Genomic DNA, 19718 nt, shown 5'->3' with positions numbered 1-19718 from the left:
AGAAATGAAAAGGAACTGTAGATATAGAGCTTATGAATTGTAAGGGGCATAGATAGGCAAGAAAGCAAGTAAAGAAAAACAAAAGTATGCATGAGGAAAAAGACAGAATCATGTCTTGACATAGATTAAAAAAATTAATTTCTTAGCTGCTTGAAATCACAGAATGTATTATTTAAAAGAGGGCTTCCATGACAAGATGTGGACTAAACATGTAGATATAACTTCCTGCCCTTGTAAGAAGCCCTATCCTCATCCCCAGCTCATTTTGCTGTGGTTTTCTTAGAATTATGTATGTAACTCTCAAAAGAACTCAAAACAGAAATGGAGAAATGGTTAAGAGGCTACAATTAAGGAATGGACATGGGAGGTATAGAAGAGTAAGAAAGACAATGTTTTTTATCATAAGTTCTTCTGTACTACTGGATTTGTTACCACACATGTATATTGTGCTTCAATTAATACTAAAGGAAGACCAGTAATAGTAAGTTAACATTTATTTTTTCAGTTTGTCATTTTAAATCAGACACAACAAAATATTCTGAACCTAGATTTAAATGTTATTTCTTTTAAAAACTAACCTCCAGGTAAGCAGCAGAACCATCTCATTCTCTACCTAAGGCACTCATATCCATGGGGCTATTCATGAGTGTGCCAGAGTGTACATGAAACTTTGGGAGGCACATCGTCCTAGACCTTCAAATTTATCTCCCCCCAAAATTTTTTTGTGGGGGTAAATAATTTAACTGATTAAAAAAATTTATATAGAAACAGCTATGGAGAAGATAAAAAGTCATGTAAATTTAAGATAAAATAGACTTCAAATCTATTTCTTGCTTTCAGCAAGGTAATTTAGTCTAAGAGGTATATTTTCATCTCTTTTATGATTAGGAGTATGAGAACTACAGAGTATGAGAACTACAAATATGTGAATACAAATTAAGTATAAAACAAAGTCTCAAAATTATATGTAAAACGTCATTTTACAAGTAAACTTCAAAGACTCCTAAAAGGAAAAGACAAAATCAGGAGATTAAAGGAGCAGTGACTTTAAGGTAATTCTTAATCGTCAAAGAATAAAATTAATATAAAAAAAGTCCAACAGAGGATATCCATACTTTAGAAAGACTGACTCTCAAGGTCTTCCTAGGATCATTACTTTGCACAGTACCTTGCACCTGCTTCAAAAACATCTATAAAAATTAACTGATAAATATCTTAATAGAAAGTAGTGATTTGTCTCCAAACCAAAGGGCAAGGTAGACTCCAAAGTTGTTGGTATTCTAAATGATTCATTGGAATGTGGACGGGAAATTACAACTCCTATTTTAATTTTTAAAATAAGTACAAGGGGAGAAGGAAATATCAGAGGAGAGTGGAGGAAAAGAGAGGGAAAGGGGTAGAGGGAAAGGAGAAAGCACAAGGTAAAGAAGACAGAAAAGGGCAGAGAGAGAGGAAAGAAGAAGGAAGAGGCAAGAGGAAGAATGTAAAATGTGTCACTGTTTACTATCTGGATCAACAATAGTACATGCATTTATAAATAAATAAATGTACATATACTGGGGGACTACTCAAGCATGTCTTGTGGATAGGGTTATGTAATAAAAAGATCTGGAGATAATGGCGCTAAAGTACTCCTTTTTAATCACCCTGAAGGCTACAATACAGATCTGTGTATAAGAGTTCAGCTCAAACTCAACAGATTTATTACAAATTTGAATGGAGTACACACACACAAATGAAATATTATTCAGGCATAAAAAGAAACCCTGTCACATGCTACAACAAAGATGTACCTTGAGGACATTATGCTATGTGAAAGCAGCCAGTCACAAAAAAGACAAATGACTCCCCTATATGAGGTACTAAAGTAGTCAAATTCATGGAATCAGAAAGAATGGTGGTTACCAGAAGATGTGGAGAAGAGGAAAGGGGAAGTTGTTTAATGGGTATAAAGTTTCAAATTTGTAAAATGAAAAAGTTCTGAAGGTTTGTTTCACAACAATGTCAATGTACTTATCATTACTGAACTGTACACAAATGGTTAAGATGGTAAGTTTTATGTGTTTTTGACCATACAAAAAAAATTAGAATGAAGAAAAAACATTAAAGCTGTTTTACTGCAGCACTTAAGACTGCCAGAAATATCAGAACACAGGTTTGGACAGAGAGAGCACATGCTTAGTTTCAGTAAAAAATACTGAGTGAGGAAGTCATGGTGAGAAAGCTGAGATGGTTCAAAAAAAGAATATCTGTAAAACTTTACACATGTGCATTTCTTTGTATTTCTTTTATCTTTTATTTTCTTTCTCAACCCTTATTATCTAAGAATTTGCCTTCCCCAGCAGTTATAAAATGAATAAATAAAATGATTTTTAAACTTTAAATTAAAATATATATTATATGATCCTCAATGAAAAGTCTGTCAAGGATGCTAACGACAACAAAAATGTATTTCTTTTTCCTGTAAAACTATTTTGTGGTTCAGTGGACAATTAAAAGTGTTTGGCATACTCACCTATATTTTAAGTAGCTGATTTTGTTTTACATTTTAAATATGCTGACATCTTAACATTTTCTAGTTAAGAAGGTTGCTATTTTCCTAAAGGAATGATAGCAATGCTACATATAATCGTTAAATACTAAATACAGAACTTTTATTCTTATACAAATTTATGGGAAAAAGCAAAATATTTGGATTTTCTGATCCATACTTAACCTAAACAATCAAATGTCAAAAATATAATTTAAAATGTCTAGAACATTAGCAGTCTCATGGTAAAAAATAAAAAGACATGCTTACTACAAATAAAATATTCATTTTATATTTCATTCTCAATTTGGAAACAAAAAATCATTACTGTAACTTTATCAAGATAAAAAATTTACAGTTTTTATAATTGTAACTATTACAAAATACAATAAAAATTCATAAAATAAAAATATTTTGTTTTGATATATAATATGCAATAAAAAGCAAAAGTATGGATTTCTAACTGTTAGCAAGAAAGAAGTAATTTTTTGAAAATTGTTACTGCTTAGCTGATTATCTACTTTAAAAATTAACCATAACAAGAAAATAATTCAGAACTCTCATGAAAATACACCTGCCCTGTAGTTTTAATTAATTAGGAAAAAATAAATCCTTCATTAATATATAGTGTGGAGTTCATGAAGCAAATTAAATTTAATTAAAAATAAATTACTGATTTATGTATATTAATATTTTTGCTAAGAATTCTGACCTTCCAAGCTAATGTCTAATAAAAATCATCCATCATGGATTAGAGTATGGAAAGGGCTAGCAAAATCACTTTCAATTCAGCCTCTGCAGTCTGAATACATTTGCAATCTTTTTCAGGTGTAGCTGTTTTCAGTTGAGAAATGATGGCTTTCACACAATTTTTTTTATTGGAACTCAGGATTTCAAAATCATTAATTTGAAGTTTATGCTTGATCTGTGTTTATATTTTCCTTTCATTAAAGATCAGTTTTAAATCATGGAAAACATTGATTCTAATCTTTAATTAAGACTTTGAAAACCTAAAGAAATATACTATAGTTAATTTAAGAAACTAGAGCAATAAACTTAATGTTTTAAATACTTTAAAAAACCATCTATCATTTTCTAATATTACAAAGCTTCAGCCATATATTTCATATTACTAAAAGAATTAGTACACTGACTATATAACAGACACGAAGAAATACAATTTAGTTCATGAGACCATTATTGAGATGACAATTAAAATCAGAATCACACCAGAGCAAGAAAAACGAGTGGTTAGTTTTAAATTCCTCTCCCTAGTACTCAGTTTGTGAAAAAATTTTATAAAAGATAGATTTTTAGGGGTTCCAAATGTGTATTTCATCTTCAATATACAATACTTTGATACTGATTAGGTAGTCAGGAAAATACTGACTTGTCAGTTTTTCTCTGGCCAAATTTAAATAGTCAAAACTAAAAAAAAAAAACATGTTAATTTTGGCTGAATTCAGATCAACTTTTCTAAAACACATTATTTTATCCCCTTGGTCAACAATGTCTATCGAATATATATGCAATTAGTCTCTTGGGACATCACTAATTCAAACATGCAGGGCTGCTTACTTACCATCTAAAATTTATCAGGCTGCTGTGCTGCTTTAGTTTGTTATTATATTAGAACAACATAATATTGCTTTCGAAACTGAGATTCCAGAACTCTGCCTTATATTGAAAGCCACACCGTTTGTTCCTTGTCTTGGTTGACTTTCTGGTCTCAGATTCTCTCTCTCTAGCTGTCAGTTGATTTGCTCCACAGACTGCTGATTCTAATTACTATTATTGCCTTACTACATACTGTCTTTTATTTATTTGTTTGTTTGTTTGTTTATTATTTGTTTGTTTGTTTGTTTACTATCTCTTTCTTTTTCTACCTGCTCATTCTCAAACTAGATCAGCTCTGGAACCAGGAAGCCTTTAGCTTCACCATACAGTGAGTGTACTCCTTTTTTTCTGGTTTGCAAACTAATGAATCATATCATTCATGTTCTCTGTAAATGTTTTTTCAGGTACACCCATGATTATTTGTATTCAGAATAGTTTTCTGGGTTCTCAAAGACAGACGAACTCACATATCCTAGATGTGGCTACATCTAACCCTACCACTAAGTGAACCACATGTTTTAAATATTGTATATTATTTAGCTACCATATCGCAATCCAAAGGTTAAATATATAGATGCAGATAATTTTTGGTCACTTTGATTATTTAGGATTCAATAAGTGGTAGAATATAGTTTATGATAGTGCTTATGATAGTACTTGAAAAATAACTTATGTACTGGTAATTCTGCCTAGAAACAACTAAATCTAAGTGGTTAAACAAAGAACAACCTGGACTTTAAATCAGGTTCTTTACATATCTGTGCTCAGCAAAAACGGTTAGAATTAAGACTTACTGACTAGGCAGTGAGAATGTATTTTTAATTTTTTATAGGTGGTGGACATTCCATAGCAAGAATTTATCACTTTTTAACATTCTACATTAACAAATGATTTTCTCTTAGAACACATTAAAAACATAGCCAAAATTAATTTATCAATTATTTATTTAATACTAATCTCAATAAAGCTATAAATTTTACTCTCTCTGACTTTGAAAGTTAATTTAACTGAATTCAGATATCTGAAGTTAAGAAGTATATACTCTAAAGCAAGACTCATAAAAAGTTAGTATTTTCTTTTTATCCATATAAAAATATAAGCATAGGAAATTACCCTTTAAAAATCAGAAGAGATGTTATGAAAATTAAAATATTTTATAAATTTAAAAGCAAGATGATCACATATAAGCTAATAAATTACAAAAAAAATTAAAGGCAGAAAGCATCATGAAGATTCTTTTCAGGTCAAGAAAGCTTGGTGTTTCAATCTTCAGATAAATACAATATAGAAAAGGGGATACAATTATTTAAAGTATTTACTTTCACGGTATTATGAACACTTAGAAATCCAAAACCCTGATGGCCAGAATCATAATATGAAAAACATGAAGCAGCCTCATTTGAAATGTTTTTCTAGTCATTTCAAGCCATAGTCTGATTTATCATGATTAGCACTAACATTTATTTCTATACATTTAAAAATATGTTAAACTCTAAGGGATAGAAAATATCAAAACAAAGAATTTAAAAGAATAAAAATGCAGAGATGATTTTCTAAAATGCTAATCACTGTTTTCAATCAAAAATATGGCTTGATTAAAAAAATTCTCAATTTTCTATTACAAATGCCAAACAAAATAAAACTGGCCCACTGTATTCCAACCCTTCCAACACAACACAAAGCAAGCTCAACTGTAAAAGCCTAGTTCTAAAGCTAATATCTTGCCTGCAAGACTGGGAGGGCTATGAGAACTGATGGTTGAAAGAGCTTTGGAAAAGCCCACACATTCCATGGAGAATACCATTACTTGGTGGGGGCTAGGCATAGCAAAGTGCCTTCCTGCCAAAGAAAGAAGAGAGAATCTGTATTTGGGATAGAACAAAAACCAATGTCACAGTATATTTCAACAAATAAAAATTTCAATAGTAAAAGATTAAAGAAAATTACATTAGATAGTTCTAATCACTGGTGCATGAATATCTTAAAGTTTGAAACTGCACCAGAAACTTTACACTGCATTTTCATCATAAAACTATTTGTTTAGGATTTAAGAAAATGGTCTGTATCGAGAACTTTCTGTGAATAAATTAAAATATAATTACATTCAACAAAGTTATCATTCAGGTGAATAAATACAAAAGATAAAACAAATTAAAAACTAACCAGGTAAAGCTTTGGAATGTGTCTGTTCTTTGCTTGAAACATGAGCACCTCCACCAAATACAGCAGACCACATTTTTTCATTTAGGGGATGTGCCACGATACGAAATAGTTCATTACTAGAATGTGTTGCCAAGCCATGGATGAAGAGACTAAGATACACTGCTGTGAGAATCTCACAGAGCAAAATAGTAAGCCCTGACTGGGCTTCTTCGCCAGAAGAATTCAAAAGTCGAATTAGAGAAGTTATTCCTAGAACAAAAAACAAACACAGCTACCATTGACAATAAATTTTAAAAAACTAAATTTTCTAATTATTAAAAAAACTTTATTGCATCAGAATTAAAATATTTTTTTCTGTAAATTCATAGACTAGTAGAGGTTATTACAGTTAATGCATGAATTTTGAGCTATTTGTTCAATTTAGAGAAACACTGAAAATCTGTAATCTGACTGAAATCTGACAGATAAAATTTAATTGCCATAAATTTTTTTTTTACTATGACAAAAGCAAAATTATAAAAAGTAATATAACAAAACATTTGAGTTATTTTAGTACATGAAGAAGGAAATACTGAGTTAAGTGCATAATTTGTAATGAGTGGTGAATACTGAACTGGTACCAATTCTAACAATATTTAACAATGATTATAATACAGCAAAACAAAACAAAACCTACTTTTTCTTTATCTGATTAAATTAGATAAGGTTAAGAAAAATTCATACACGTATAAATTATTTATACCTGGCCACTGAGCTGGCGATGTATTGGGAGTTACTGCTTCATCTAAGCTTCCTGTTTTCAAAGAATGCCGATGGGGAAGCAGTACTGTCTGATACACCATTCCGGTAAACTGATTTGTTTGAAATGAACTAAGAGAAGAAAATATTTCAATAATAGTAATCTACGATAACATACAATAATAACAATATAATAAAACAATAATAATATACAATGATCTAAAATGAATTTCACATGTAATATTTCCATGTTTTAGATCTAACTACTGGGTACCTTAAATATAAATTTTTGTTTATTAATTATACTGCTAGTATATCTATACTGTACTCTATAGTCTAGTGCTATATTAAAATAAAGTATCCTTTAAGTGTAAATATACAAATTTTATAAATTAAAATACATGTGATAGGTTTTAAGTATTCAGTGAAAGGCAGAATATGTACAAATGAGAAAAATTACTATTGACTATCAAGTAGCAAGCTTATATATCACACTTTAAAACAAAGTTACCTGGTTGAAAACAAAGTTAGTTTAGGTTCAATCTGATATTTAATAGCTAGTCTACCCTATATTATGGTAAGTTACATCAAGTGTATGCACCAGGTTCCATGCATATAATGAAAAACATGGTTTCTGTCTCCCATGAAATGTATAGTCTAGTAGGGAAATCAGATACAAATAATTTTATATTGTTTTTAAAGACTAAACCTATACATACAGTGCCACGATAGCAAAAGACAGGAGCATTTTACATAATTTGGGAATTCAGGGTAAGTTTCTCCAAGTAAATGGCACTTTATGCTAAATCTAAACAGATGAATGAACAAAAGAACTTGTAACCTGACATAAACTATGAAATATAACATAAGTACAAAAGATTTTGTTAACCTGTCAGAAATTTCTATATCATATATTAAGTAAAGAAATATAGTATTTAAAGATTGCACATTTAATAGTTTAAACCTGTTCTAATTGGCAAGTCTTATTAGTCATAGCATTTTGATGCATTTGTAAATAGTTTCTCTTGCTTTGCTTTCCAATTTCAAGATGACAAAGTAACAACAAAAATATCCTCCATTATAGTAAGCCTATGGAAATGATAAGAAAGATAAAAATATGTTGATGAAAGTAAAGCCATACTCAATAATAAGAAAAGGAACTCTTGGAGGACCAGGGTCAGAAAAATCAAGTTGAAACTACCTTGGAATACATAACCAGAACAGTATGCTTAGGCTACACACAGGAAAATTCAAACACATAAGATAAACAGATTGTAAAAAATCAAATCAAGGAAGGCTTATGTAAGAAACAAACTCAGTGAAAGGCCTACAGAGGAAGCAGATTTCTCAGAACATTAAGAAAAGTGCTTCACACTCAGATAGGTTAAAAAAAAAAAAAGAAATAAAGACAATAAGTTATTTTTAAAAAATACAGTGACTAGTAAAATCAACAGAGATCTTAAAAATGAAAAATAGAATTCTTAAAATACAAACTTAAATAGGCTTAATAAAAGAAAGGACGTTGGTGAAGAATTAGTTAGTGTCTGGAAAATGAAGCTAGGATTTCTCCGGAAATGAAGCAAAAAGAAATAAAGAGAAGGAATACATGACAGGAAAGCTAACAGAAAACTGAGATGGACCCACAAGTTCTAATATCTGTCTAAGAAGAAAGGAAACAAAAGAGAGAGCACAAAATATTTGAAGGAATAAAGTCAGAGAATTTCAAAAAACTAAAGAAAGGTATACAAAAACTCCGGAGTATTAAATAATATTTTTTAAAAACCTAGATAAATTATAGTGAAACCTTAGGTCATAAAAAGAAAGATCATCAACAAAATAATCATCAATTCTGTAAATTTTTTCTCAATTCCAAGTTAGTTACTCCCTCCTCTGTGCTCCCTGAGCCTTTTACTATCCATCATATTATAGTACTTATTTAAGTATGATGCCATGTTATATATCATTTATCAGTTCATGTTTGTTTCTAACTAGATTCACCTTAAGGAAGGAGAATTTATCTCAGCATGTATCACGATATCTGGCATTAGGCACTGATCAATAAAAGGCTGCTAGATAAGTTATAATGACAAGGTTTACTTGAAATTCATTTGCCATAAAAACATAAATCTTCAAAGACGAAAAAAAGCTACTCAATACTTCAGCTATATGCTTTTTGTATTATTTAGAGTGTACTGCTGTATGCAGTTTTTCTAAAGCAAGAGCATACATATTCTGAAACATCATCGGTTACTGTAAGCATTCTTAAATTTCATAAAAAGATTATTTACCTGTAGTTTTGACTACCACAAAGGCACTGATATATACAAGCAGAAAGTGAGGCTGCTAACGTATGCATTACATATACCTGGGGAAAAAAAAATTACTTTAAGTATAACTTACAAAAAATGTAACTTTTTTCAAGACCTAATATAATTGGCATTTTAAAAAAGATGAGAAAATGATTTTGCCCTTATAAGCTATTTCTTTTTTCTTTAACACTCATTTCTACCTTTAGAGGTCTCACTGCAAGTAAAGATCCTGAGGCTTTTGGCAGAAATTATAAAACACATACCTGCTACTTAATTTCTATTTCAAGAACAAATGGGAACAAGTGTTAGCTATTCAGTAGTACATGAACCATGTAACAAAAGCAAGCTGTTTAAGGCTCAACCTGCTTCTTCCTCAACCAAAATATAAAGAAACATAAAGGACAGTTCACATAAAGAAACATAAAGGACAGTCATTGAAGAATATGCTACCACATATCCAGCTACTATAGAAAACAAACAATTTAAGAGAATAAAATTTTAGAGACAGGAGAAGGTATGAAAGACAGCAATTGAAAGGCAAACATTTGCATTGGGGAAGAGAAGGTTCTAAATATTGCATGGTGAGAACTAACAGAAGTAGATCTGAGGATGAAGGAAATGCTTAACCTAGGTAAGAAAGTAGACTAGACTTTTAAAAGACTAGGTTTTTGATCTAATTATGAAGTATAACAATCTTTTATGTAGCTAAAAACAGTGATATAATCTCATTGCTATTTCTCCTTCAATTATCAATAAGACATGTAGATAAATCAAAATCAAAGATATCATCATGTAAAATGAAGACAGCAAAGACTACAATCAGGAGACTGCAAAAATGACCAGAATATTTTCCAGCTTCATCAATCAAAAAGTGCAGTCCTCTTCCCCATTCATGGAATCTGGGCTAGCTTTGTGACCTCTTGTGACCAACAGGACACAGCAGAAGTCATATGTTAATTCTAAATCTAGTTCTCAAAGAGCCTTGCAAATTCTAGTCTTGTTGCTCTTTAAACTCCTGCAACAATAATATGAAATAATCTAGGCATGATTGTTAATTTTATGTGTCAACTTGACTGGGACTTGGGGTGCCAAGACATTTGGTCAAACACTATTCTGGGTGCATCTGGTAGGGTGATTTTGGATGAAGTTAACTTTGAATTGGTCAACTGATTGCCCTCCCTAATGTGAGTAGGCTTCACCCCATCAACTGAAGACATGAACAGAACAAAAAGGCTGAGTATGAGGGAATTTCTGCCTGGCTGCATTGAGCTGGGACATAGGTCTTTTTCCTGCCTTTGGATTAGAACTGAAACATTGGTTCTTCTTGCCGGCTTTCAAATGGAACTTTCACAATCAGCTCTCAGGGGTCTCTAGCTTGCCAACTGCAGATCTTGGGACTTCTCAGCCTCCATAATTATTTGACTCAATTATCATAAAGCTTTTTATATGCACAAACACACACACCCCTTATAGGTTCTGTTTCTCTAGAGAACCCAGACTAATACGATAGGCTGTACTATTGAAAGATAAGACACATATGACCCAGATTTTGTCAGCCCTGCAAATAGTCTGCCAACCATCAGAAATGTAAATGAGGCCATCATAGATCATCCAGAATTGTCAATCTACCAGTTGACCAAAGAAAAATCAAAGTATCTAGGGATTAGCCCAGCTGGCCCAAACCAAAAGAAGTGATGAGCCAACCACAGAATCATGAGCAAAATAAATGATAGCTGTTTTAGGCTACAAATGTTTCAGGGTTGCTCTTAAGCAGCAAAAGCTAAATGATATATCAGGGGTATGCTTATTATTCAAGCTAAATATGGAACAGGGTTTGGCTACAATGAACACCGTCTAAAGGAAATTAAGTTCGTAATTGTATAATATGCAATGTGGACAATTATATTAGAGAAGCACAGGAAAATAAGTGGTAAAATTAAATTACAAGGGTTAAGGTTATCCAAGAGGGAAAAACTGTATGAGGGGCACAATTGGAAAATTAAACTGGTGTGATATTACAGCCTGTGAGGTAGGCAAGAACCAGATGAGAGACTATGAGGGGAAAAAAAAAGACACACAAAAATAGTCAAACTTGGTCATACTTTAAAAGATTTCAATATGTGTGGAGAGTAAAGATGAAGTATAAAATGTGATGTTAACAGTAGATAAAGTAGAGTGATGAATGGGAAGGTGATATGAAGGTGATTAAATAACTGTATGATTAGTTTTGTGTTAGAGTCATCTAAGGAAATTCTTAAAGATAAATATTCTTAGGACTCACTCTCACAGACTGAGTCAATAAGTTTGGTGAATTTGACAATTCAAATGTTTAATAAGCACTTTAGGTGATTCTGCTGTAGCTGGAATCATAAATCACTGTCTATGCTAGAGGAATAACTGGGACAAAATACTTCACGTTATCCTTAAAATAGGTAAAATCTTAATATTAACAAAGAAAAATTTTACTTACATATTTGTAATTTTATATCAAAATATTTTCTATCTCTAAAAAACAATCAGCTTTTTGGCTAAGTGTACTGCTGAAGAAATTACTCATGTATTTGCATACACACCTATTATGCTTAATAAAATGGCTAAATAAGACTCAATAACTAGCATTGTGATTAAAAATTGAAGTACCCTATTGGGTATAAGTAACACAAGTAAGATGAGCCTGGCCTACAACTAGAAGTTTTCTTTGATCAAAATCAATATAAACTTGATAATGTAACAATTACTATGTATGGTCTCATGTTTAAAATTGTTTTAAAAAACCCTAACACTTATCTTTTAGTTTTATCATAGTATTTAAGTAAATTAAAAGACTGTAACCCAGCATACTTACTTTATTGCTTTGGATATCAGGATGGGGTGGTGAGTCAAAGTTTATTATGGCATGTAGAATATCATGTGTTAGATTACTAAGGTGCAATAACGAATTGGCAACTACTGTTTTGGCACTGGCTGTACAAGCAAAGAGGAGAGGAACTGAAGTTTGCTCTGACAAAGGGCTAGGAAATATTGGTTCTGATGTTTCCTTAAAAACAAAGGAAAAAAAGGTTAATCAACCATTTACAGTTATGATCCATTACTCATGTAATTCAGTGGTTTCTTTGAAAATTTCAAAACAATTAAAAATTAAAAGCATGACAAACTTTTTATAGAATTAAAAGTGATTTGAGGAGGTCCACATTCCACCAATTATATTGAAAACTGATGATACTATCTTATTATAAGAAGTTCATCACCTCATAAGGTATTAATATAAGAATGTGAAGTATGAATTCAGCATATCAAAGAGCCTGATATCAAATTGTCCTTAAACTGCAATACAAACACAACTCTACAAATTCATAATATGAAGCACCACACAAAAAAGAACATTCCTTAAAGCAACCATATGAAGAAAGTCAACAATTTTAAAATTTAAAAACAAGCAATATCAAAAGCTTTTTCACACATGTACTATTTTGACTGGCTATCATGTAAGTTACATACCTGCTGAGATTCTTGTAAAAGCAAAATCAATTCCATTCTCACAGATGCAAGACCTCCACCATGAGATCCATGAAGTATGCAGTAACTAAGAAACATCCTTAGGAGTGACTGATATTTCAAAAGCCACTGCTTTTTTTCCTGAAAATTTTCTTTCAGTTGTTTCACTTTTGTCTGGTGAAGCAAATCTTCACCATCTTCATTTAATCCCAATTCATCTCCATTTGCACTAAATGCAGATTGTAATTCTTCAGCATCTGAACAATAGTCACAAGTTCTTTGAAGAGCTATTACCTCTTTTTCCAGCCAGTGGTAAAGCTGGTAACGTAATTTTCCACCATCTATTTCGTAACCAGTAGATAAAGTACGAAGTTCTACTGTGAGAATCTTTAAACATGCTCTAAATTTCAATTGAACTGCAATTATATCTTCTGATGGACTTAAAATGTCATTTTCATCTAGTGTGCTTAGAGATTCTGTGTAATTAGAACTTGTTTCATCTATTTTTTTTCCTATTTTTCTCTGTAAAGGTTTGAGTTCTTTCATTGAAATGGGAAGATCCTCATTTTCTTCTTCATTATCACTGTCCCACTTTAATTCTAAAGAGTCATCCTGAAATACAACACTTGGTTGGCTCCAGTCAAAAGAAAGAGTGGAGTTTGACTGCTTCTCTGAAGAACCCTCTGAAGAAGATCCAAAACCATTCATCAGTGACTGTGACCAATCAATAACAGAAGCCTTATCTTCCCTTGCATCCAATTTTAATGGAGAAGTAGGAGAACAGTCTTTACTAGTATCCAGAAAACTAGATGTTCTACAAAAAGGTTTCGTTTTCTTAATGACTTTTGGTATCTTTGATAATACTTCCAAAGCCAACATGGGGCAGCCAGCTTTTAAATGAGCACTGGCAGTAGTAAAAAATAATCTTCTTTCACTCAAATTAATTGTTCCTGCCAGTCCACTTTTTCCTGTTAAACTCACGTGTGTGGAAAACGCATCAGATGATCCAAAATGATGTCTCAGCAAAAGAGGATGTGTTCTTAGATAATTGTAGAAATTAAAAACTGCAGGATTACAGACTGGCATTACAACTTGACCTGAAAGTAAATTCATTTTATGAGCCAAAAAAACTTCTTTGAGAGTGATATTTGTAGTCCTTTTTCTCTACTATGGCACCTTTACCTACCTGATCTTTTAACAGACCACACAAATATATAGCACTGAACAGACAAACCATATTTGTAATCAAAGTGTTCTAACACGGTAGGAAAACAAAGGTTATCATGCTTTTATATTTCTTTAAGTATCAATCTAAGATCATTTAAAATATTCACTTACACATTCTTAGTTCTTTTTTCTCCTACTTTCCTGGACACTCTTTCTCAGTCTGCTTTGCTAGATTTTCCTCATCTACTCTACCTTTGAATGTAAAGCATCCTAGAGTTCAGTGCTTGATTGCTTTTCTATCTATATTCCCTGCATTAACTCAGTTCATGTCTTTAAAAACCATCTCTATGCTAATAACTTGCACATCTCTATTACCAGTCCCAACTTCACCCTGTAAATCTAGACTACTACATCCAAAGGCCTGTATCACATTTCCACTTACAGGTACATACTCTTGCCTCAGGACCTTTTTATTTAGTGAGCCCTTGATCTAAACCTCTTTACCCAGTTATCTACACTGACTACTCATTCATTTCAATTAAGTCTCTGCTCAAAGGTCACCTTATCAGAGAAGTCTTCTCTATCTAAAGCAACACTCCCCCAAATCTGCTCCCAGTCTTTCCCATAGCATTTTCCTGCTGCTCAAGCTAAAACCCCAAGAGTTATCCTTCGTTCTTATTCCCTTCACATTCCATATGTAATCCAGTCCTATCTAGTCAACCTTAAAGTTATATTCCAAATCCGATCACTTCTCTCTGTCTCCACTCCTATCATCCTGGTCCAAGCCACTAATATCTTTTAAAATTTTCTTCTAGAATACAGTTTTAATTGGCTCTGAAAGTATGTAATCATATATTAATCCAAAATCAAAATACATTTTTGACATGACTATTTGGTATAAAATAAGTGACTGGAAAAGATCTTTTCTTTTCCGCTTTCGTCACAGAGGCCAGTTTGGAAATCTTCAGCTCAGATGACTGGGAGACTGGAACAACTGAGTAGCATGGCTTTCTCATAAACCTCTCATAATAAGACACATGATACTTCCTAATTGAATGAAGCTATATGAAAACTTATGAACTAGAACCTTTTTCTAATTAGTACTCCAAATGATATGATACCTGCTATATCACCTATCATACACAATTCAATTTTACCTATGGAAAAATACTTGAAAAGCATATCTCATCATTTTTTCATAAAATTATATAGAGTTCTATTTTATACTAATATCTAAAAACAAAAGGCAGAAGTAGACTCGAAAGGGAACTTTAAAAAAATTCTCTGCCCTCATTCATGAACAAGACAATCAAGAGATTTTTAATCACATCACTTAAGTCAACTTTCTTTATAATAAACATATTTTACTATAAAAATTATAAAATGAATTAATACACTAACTTCAACCTAAGATAAACTGACTTTATATCAGTATTTTCTTCAAAACATTCATATTCAAATGTTTATAATTATGTTCAATACACTGATTTCATAAAAACAAAAAATCCAAAGTCCTAGCTTTTCAAAGGATTTATTTTACTGAAAAAAAAAACAAACCCAAACCCAAAAAAGAAAGTATACATAACTGTGTCCCCAACTAAATCATAAAGTCTTAGACCATGACTTCAACTTGCTTTACGTTACTCTTAGTACCCAACAGTATGTTCTGTATCCAGCAAATACTAATAAAACTCTTAATCATTAACATCTTAGAAGAGCAGCTTACCATCATCCTCTCTGATAGGTTGCTTTATTAATGTTTCCAGAGCACTACTATAATCTTCCAAAATCCAATATGCCATACTTCGAAGAAAAGGATCATAATGCATATTGATATTCAATGAGTTGAGTTCACTGACAGGAGAATCAATTCCCAAAACTTTTTTACGTAAAATAGATTTATATGTTACAGATTTATCAAATTCAGACTCATAGAGTCTTGCTATTGTAAGAGCCAACTGGATGTCATTCAGTTTCTCAAGACAAACCTTAAAAAAAAAAAAAAGAAATCTTGTTTATAAGAGGGCAGGGGTATCTTTCATTTAAGATAAATTCAACTGACTCACTAATAACTAGATGAACACTAGGCTTTATTAATAACAGAAACTGACAAATAAGGACATAAACAAATAAAACATATACTGCTACCTTTAGTAAGTCTTTATGCTAATAACTTGCAAATCTACCTGCTAGTATGAAATATATATTTGTAAAAAGAATATACCTAATGAGGAAATACTAAATAATTCTTAATAGTATCAATTCAAATGACATATTTTGTTTTATTCTTGAACTTTTACTCTTCCCCATCCACCTCAGCAGACTATGTTTCCAAATTAAAAAGTTATCTGAATCATTTCTATAAAATTTTGAGCAAAAGGGCAATTTGAGATAGAAATGTTGAATCTTAAATGTTCATAATTTTTTTAAGGCTTACTGGGAAATAATCAGTTAAAAATTTGCTAAGGTTCATCAACTAAGACAGAACCAAATAGAGGTTCAAATATGTTTAAAAAGATACGACAAACTTTTTTATTTAACTTGTTCATGAATACTCTTCATGAGTCAGATCAACTACCTATCTTTACCAACCAACACAACATACTTAATCTTAATTCTGTATAGATATCATTCAAGCTAAATGACAAAATTTTAAAAGTCACTATTAAATATTATCTGTTACTTTAAATATTTAGCCTTGTGTTATTTCCACTATATTTAAGTTGAAATAAAAAATAAATAAAAAAAATTCAGCTCCAGATAAACAGCTTAAGAATGACAATACTAATTTTATAAAGGTTTCATTACCTCAATTGCATCTCTCAGGCAACCCGCTAAAAGAAAAAATGCTGCAGAATGTTCAAATCTTTGTTTGCCTAACAAAGAAAAAGCATTCTTTAAAGCTGCTTTACGCCATCTCTCATCTTCAAAATTGTGTCCAAAAAACTGTGTCATCTTGGTGTCTTTTTGGGATCTATAAATAAGAAAAAAATGTATAAAAGTTCTGAAACAGAATGGTTCTACATTAAAACAAATTTTATAAAGTTAGCCCCTTAAAGGTTCAGACTCAAAAGAAACATTTGTCAGTTCATAACTTACTATATATCTGCTTCTTTTCAGAAAAAAAAAAATTTCTGGTAAACATTTACTTTTTCATATGTATCTCAGAGATTACTGCAAAAATTTCTTTCAAACTACAAAGTACATCAGCTGCACTATGAAAAATTATTTTTAAATCCATGAGAATATATATAATTTATGTCAACTTCTATGCTAATTCACCGTTTAAACCTCTTCAATCACTCTTTATCCCCACTGCCCATCTAAGGATGACTTTGGTGATCAAAACCTAAAGAATCTGTCCTGATTTGAAACAATCCTAAAAGATCTAATCTCTTAAAAATCTGATTGGTACCATGATTTTCCCCCAAAAGTTGCTGTTGATGTGGTTTCATCTGGAATTGAACTCAAAACAAATAGTATTTGTATTTATGGTAATCATTTTCACCAAGTCTTGCCAAGGACAAATGAAAGAGGAAAATTCTAAGTGACCCAAGCTCAAGAATGGGGTCTAGGCCCACAGGAGGACAGCAGTTTGGAAGGATAGCCTCGTCCACGAGCTCTTAATAGGGCACAAGGTAGATGCCTGTTCCAGACTATACCAATTCATCTTCTTCCCACAACAGATACAAACTTCTGGTTTAGTTCTTTGTCCTATAGGAACATCACAAGATATTCTTAAAATAAGCAAAAGAATATTTTTCTGGACTGATAAACCTGAAAACAAACTAAAGTGACCTCATCAGTATCTTTTGCTCTGGAAAACACCTGGGCTTCTTCTTTATGAAGTATCTCCTTAAATATAAAAATAACTAAGAATATTTACTAATCACACTAATAAGAACAAATCTTTACTTCATACATTTATTCCTTATGAAAATTTTTTTCATTTTAAAGCACAGTTTTCTCACCTACCTATATAATCCCCAAATCACAGCTTTCTTTTTCATTGCAAGGTAAAAAATGGCAGCATCTAAAGGATCATTCTTTCTATAAAAGGCTGCTTTGGCTACCTATAATTAGAAAATATTGGTGAAAATTTCACATAAATACTTAAGTGACAAGTTTCCTTCATATACAAACTGGCACATATTATCTTTTTAAATGTTCAATAAATTAAAAAATGTATATATAAATGCATGCATGTATACATACATTTATTTATTTACTTGATAATTACAAAATAATTTGTGCTGGTGGCCTCCAAGGATAAAGAGAGGTAGGATTAGAACTATACTTTTCATTATAAGCTCTTCTATACTATTTTATTTTTCTAAACATACATAGATGTTATTTTGTAAAAACCAGAAATATACTAGTAAACAAATGTGTCAACTAGAATTAGAATATGCATTTTAAAATTTAACATGATATTTTCAAATATAAAGACTATTTAAAATCATTTGTTACTGCTTCAAAAAGAGTAACAGGAGAAAAAGTATGGACTGTCATTTGAAGGAACATCCAAAATATATTAATTCGCTTTTATAGCAATATAAATTACCTACCTTTTCTATACATTTGCGTAAGATGCGAGTATTCCGGACCCACCACCCCACACCCATAGCTCTCAGTTCAGACCAAGTGGGATTATCTTTCTGCAGTGCCGGCAACATGTTCAGCAGTTCTTCTTCTGCTACTGAGTGAAATGCCCAGGCAAAATGACTAGTAGACAAGCCTGAAGAAATGACAAAAGTAATGTTTATAAGAAATATAAGCATGATTATACAATGATTATCAGAAATGTATGTTCCATATTTGCAATAAAAATGTCTTAAACTTTACATGAGACTCAAAAGTTACAATTAAGTGTTTAAGGCTAGAGGGAATATGGGTTATTTTTTTCCTAGCTTCTCTAAACAATTCTATCACTTCGATAGTTTCAACAATGGACACATATTTTCTATATTTAAAAAATATATTTTCAAAAAGAAAATGTTTTGGCAAATGTCACTGGGTTGAGTATTTTTGTTCTCTAGCTATTATCCATGAACTTTTCTTAGGAAATGAGAAACATTTAAAGCAATACTTTATATACTAGTATGATTCTTCTTCAAGGTGATTCTCATCTTGGGTTTCTGGTCAAGACAGCAGAGTAGATAAATGCTGTGCTTGCCTCCTCTCATGACCACATCAAAATTACAACTACAGGACAGCCATCATTGGGAGTAGAATACAGTCTAGCTGAACAGAAGTCCTACAACTAGGGACTCACAGAAGAGGTCACCTTGAGACTGGTAAGAGGGACGGAGACATGGAATAGGCTGGTCCCACACCTGTGTGTGGGGGTTGAGAATCGGGAGGAATATCTTGGCTATGGAGGTCCCCTGGAGGACCGTAGGGTCCTGGCCCCACTCAGGGCTTCCTAATCCAGGGTCTAGTTCCAGGAAAAGAAGTCACCACAATTTCCGGCTGTGAAAACCAGCAGATATTGTAGCAGTGTGAAATATAGGGCCATGGGAGTCAAAGACATTGCTCTTCAGAGCCCATGTGTGGACTTACTCGGTGATGGACTCACTCACTCCGAGCTCCAGTATTCAGGCAGCAGCTCAAAAGGCACCAGGGACATCTGGGGAGGAACTGAGTTGTCTGGTTTCAGGGTGAGGGCAGGGGGCAGCAGCTTTCTCCCACACAGAAGT

General features: G+C 32.0%; 1 protein-coding gene across 2 annotated transcripts in view; it reads right to left on the bottom strand.

Annotated features, from left to right (window-relative positions):
- The window catches only part of DMXL1 (Dmx like 1), a 121779-nt gene that overhangs the window by 42511 nt on the left and 59550 nt on the right, over window positions 1-19718 (bottom strand). For both annotated transcript variants that reach the window (XM_011358269.2, XM_011358270.2), the window contains exons 20-28: window positions 18588-18757; window positions 17995-18092; window positions 16828-16993; window positions 15746-16007; window positions 12856-13949; window positions 12203-12394; window positions 9337-9413; window positions 7053-7180; window positions 6311-6559 (exon numbers count right to left, since the gene is read on the bottom strand). In XM_011358269.2, coding sequence (XP_011356571.1) covers window positions 6311-6559; window positions 7053-7180; window positions 9337-9413; window positions 12203-12394; window positions 12856-13949; window positions 15746-16007; window positions 16828-16993; window positions 17995-18092; window positions 18588-18757 — 2436 coding nt within the window. The remainder of the gene's footprint in view (window positions 1-6310; window positions 6560-7052; window positions 7181-9336; window positions 9414-12202; window positions 12395-12855; window positions 13950-15745; window positions 16008-16827; window positions 16994-17994; window positions 18093-18587; window positions 18758-19718) is intronic.

The sequence above is a fragment of the Pteropus vampyrus genome, unplaced genomic scaffold (genome assembly GCF_000151845.1).
Source record: "Pteropus vampyrus isolate Shadow unplaced genomic scaffold, Pvam_2.0 Scaffold39, whole genome shotgun sequence".
NCBI classification, from domain to species: domain Eukaryota; kingdom Metazoa; phylum Chordata; class Mammalia; order Chiroptera; family Pteropodidae; genus Pteropus; species Pteropus vampyrus.
The sequence above is the reverse complement of the archived record's forward strand: the minus strand, read 5'-3'. Positions and strand labels throughout refer to the sequence as shown.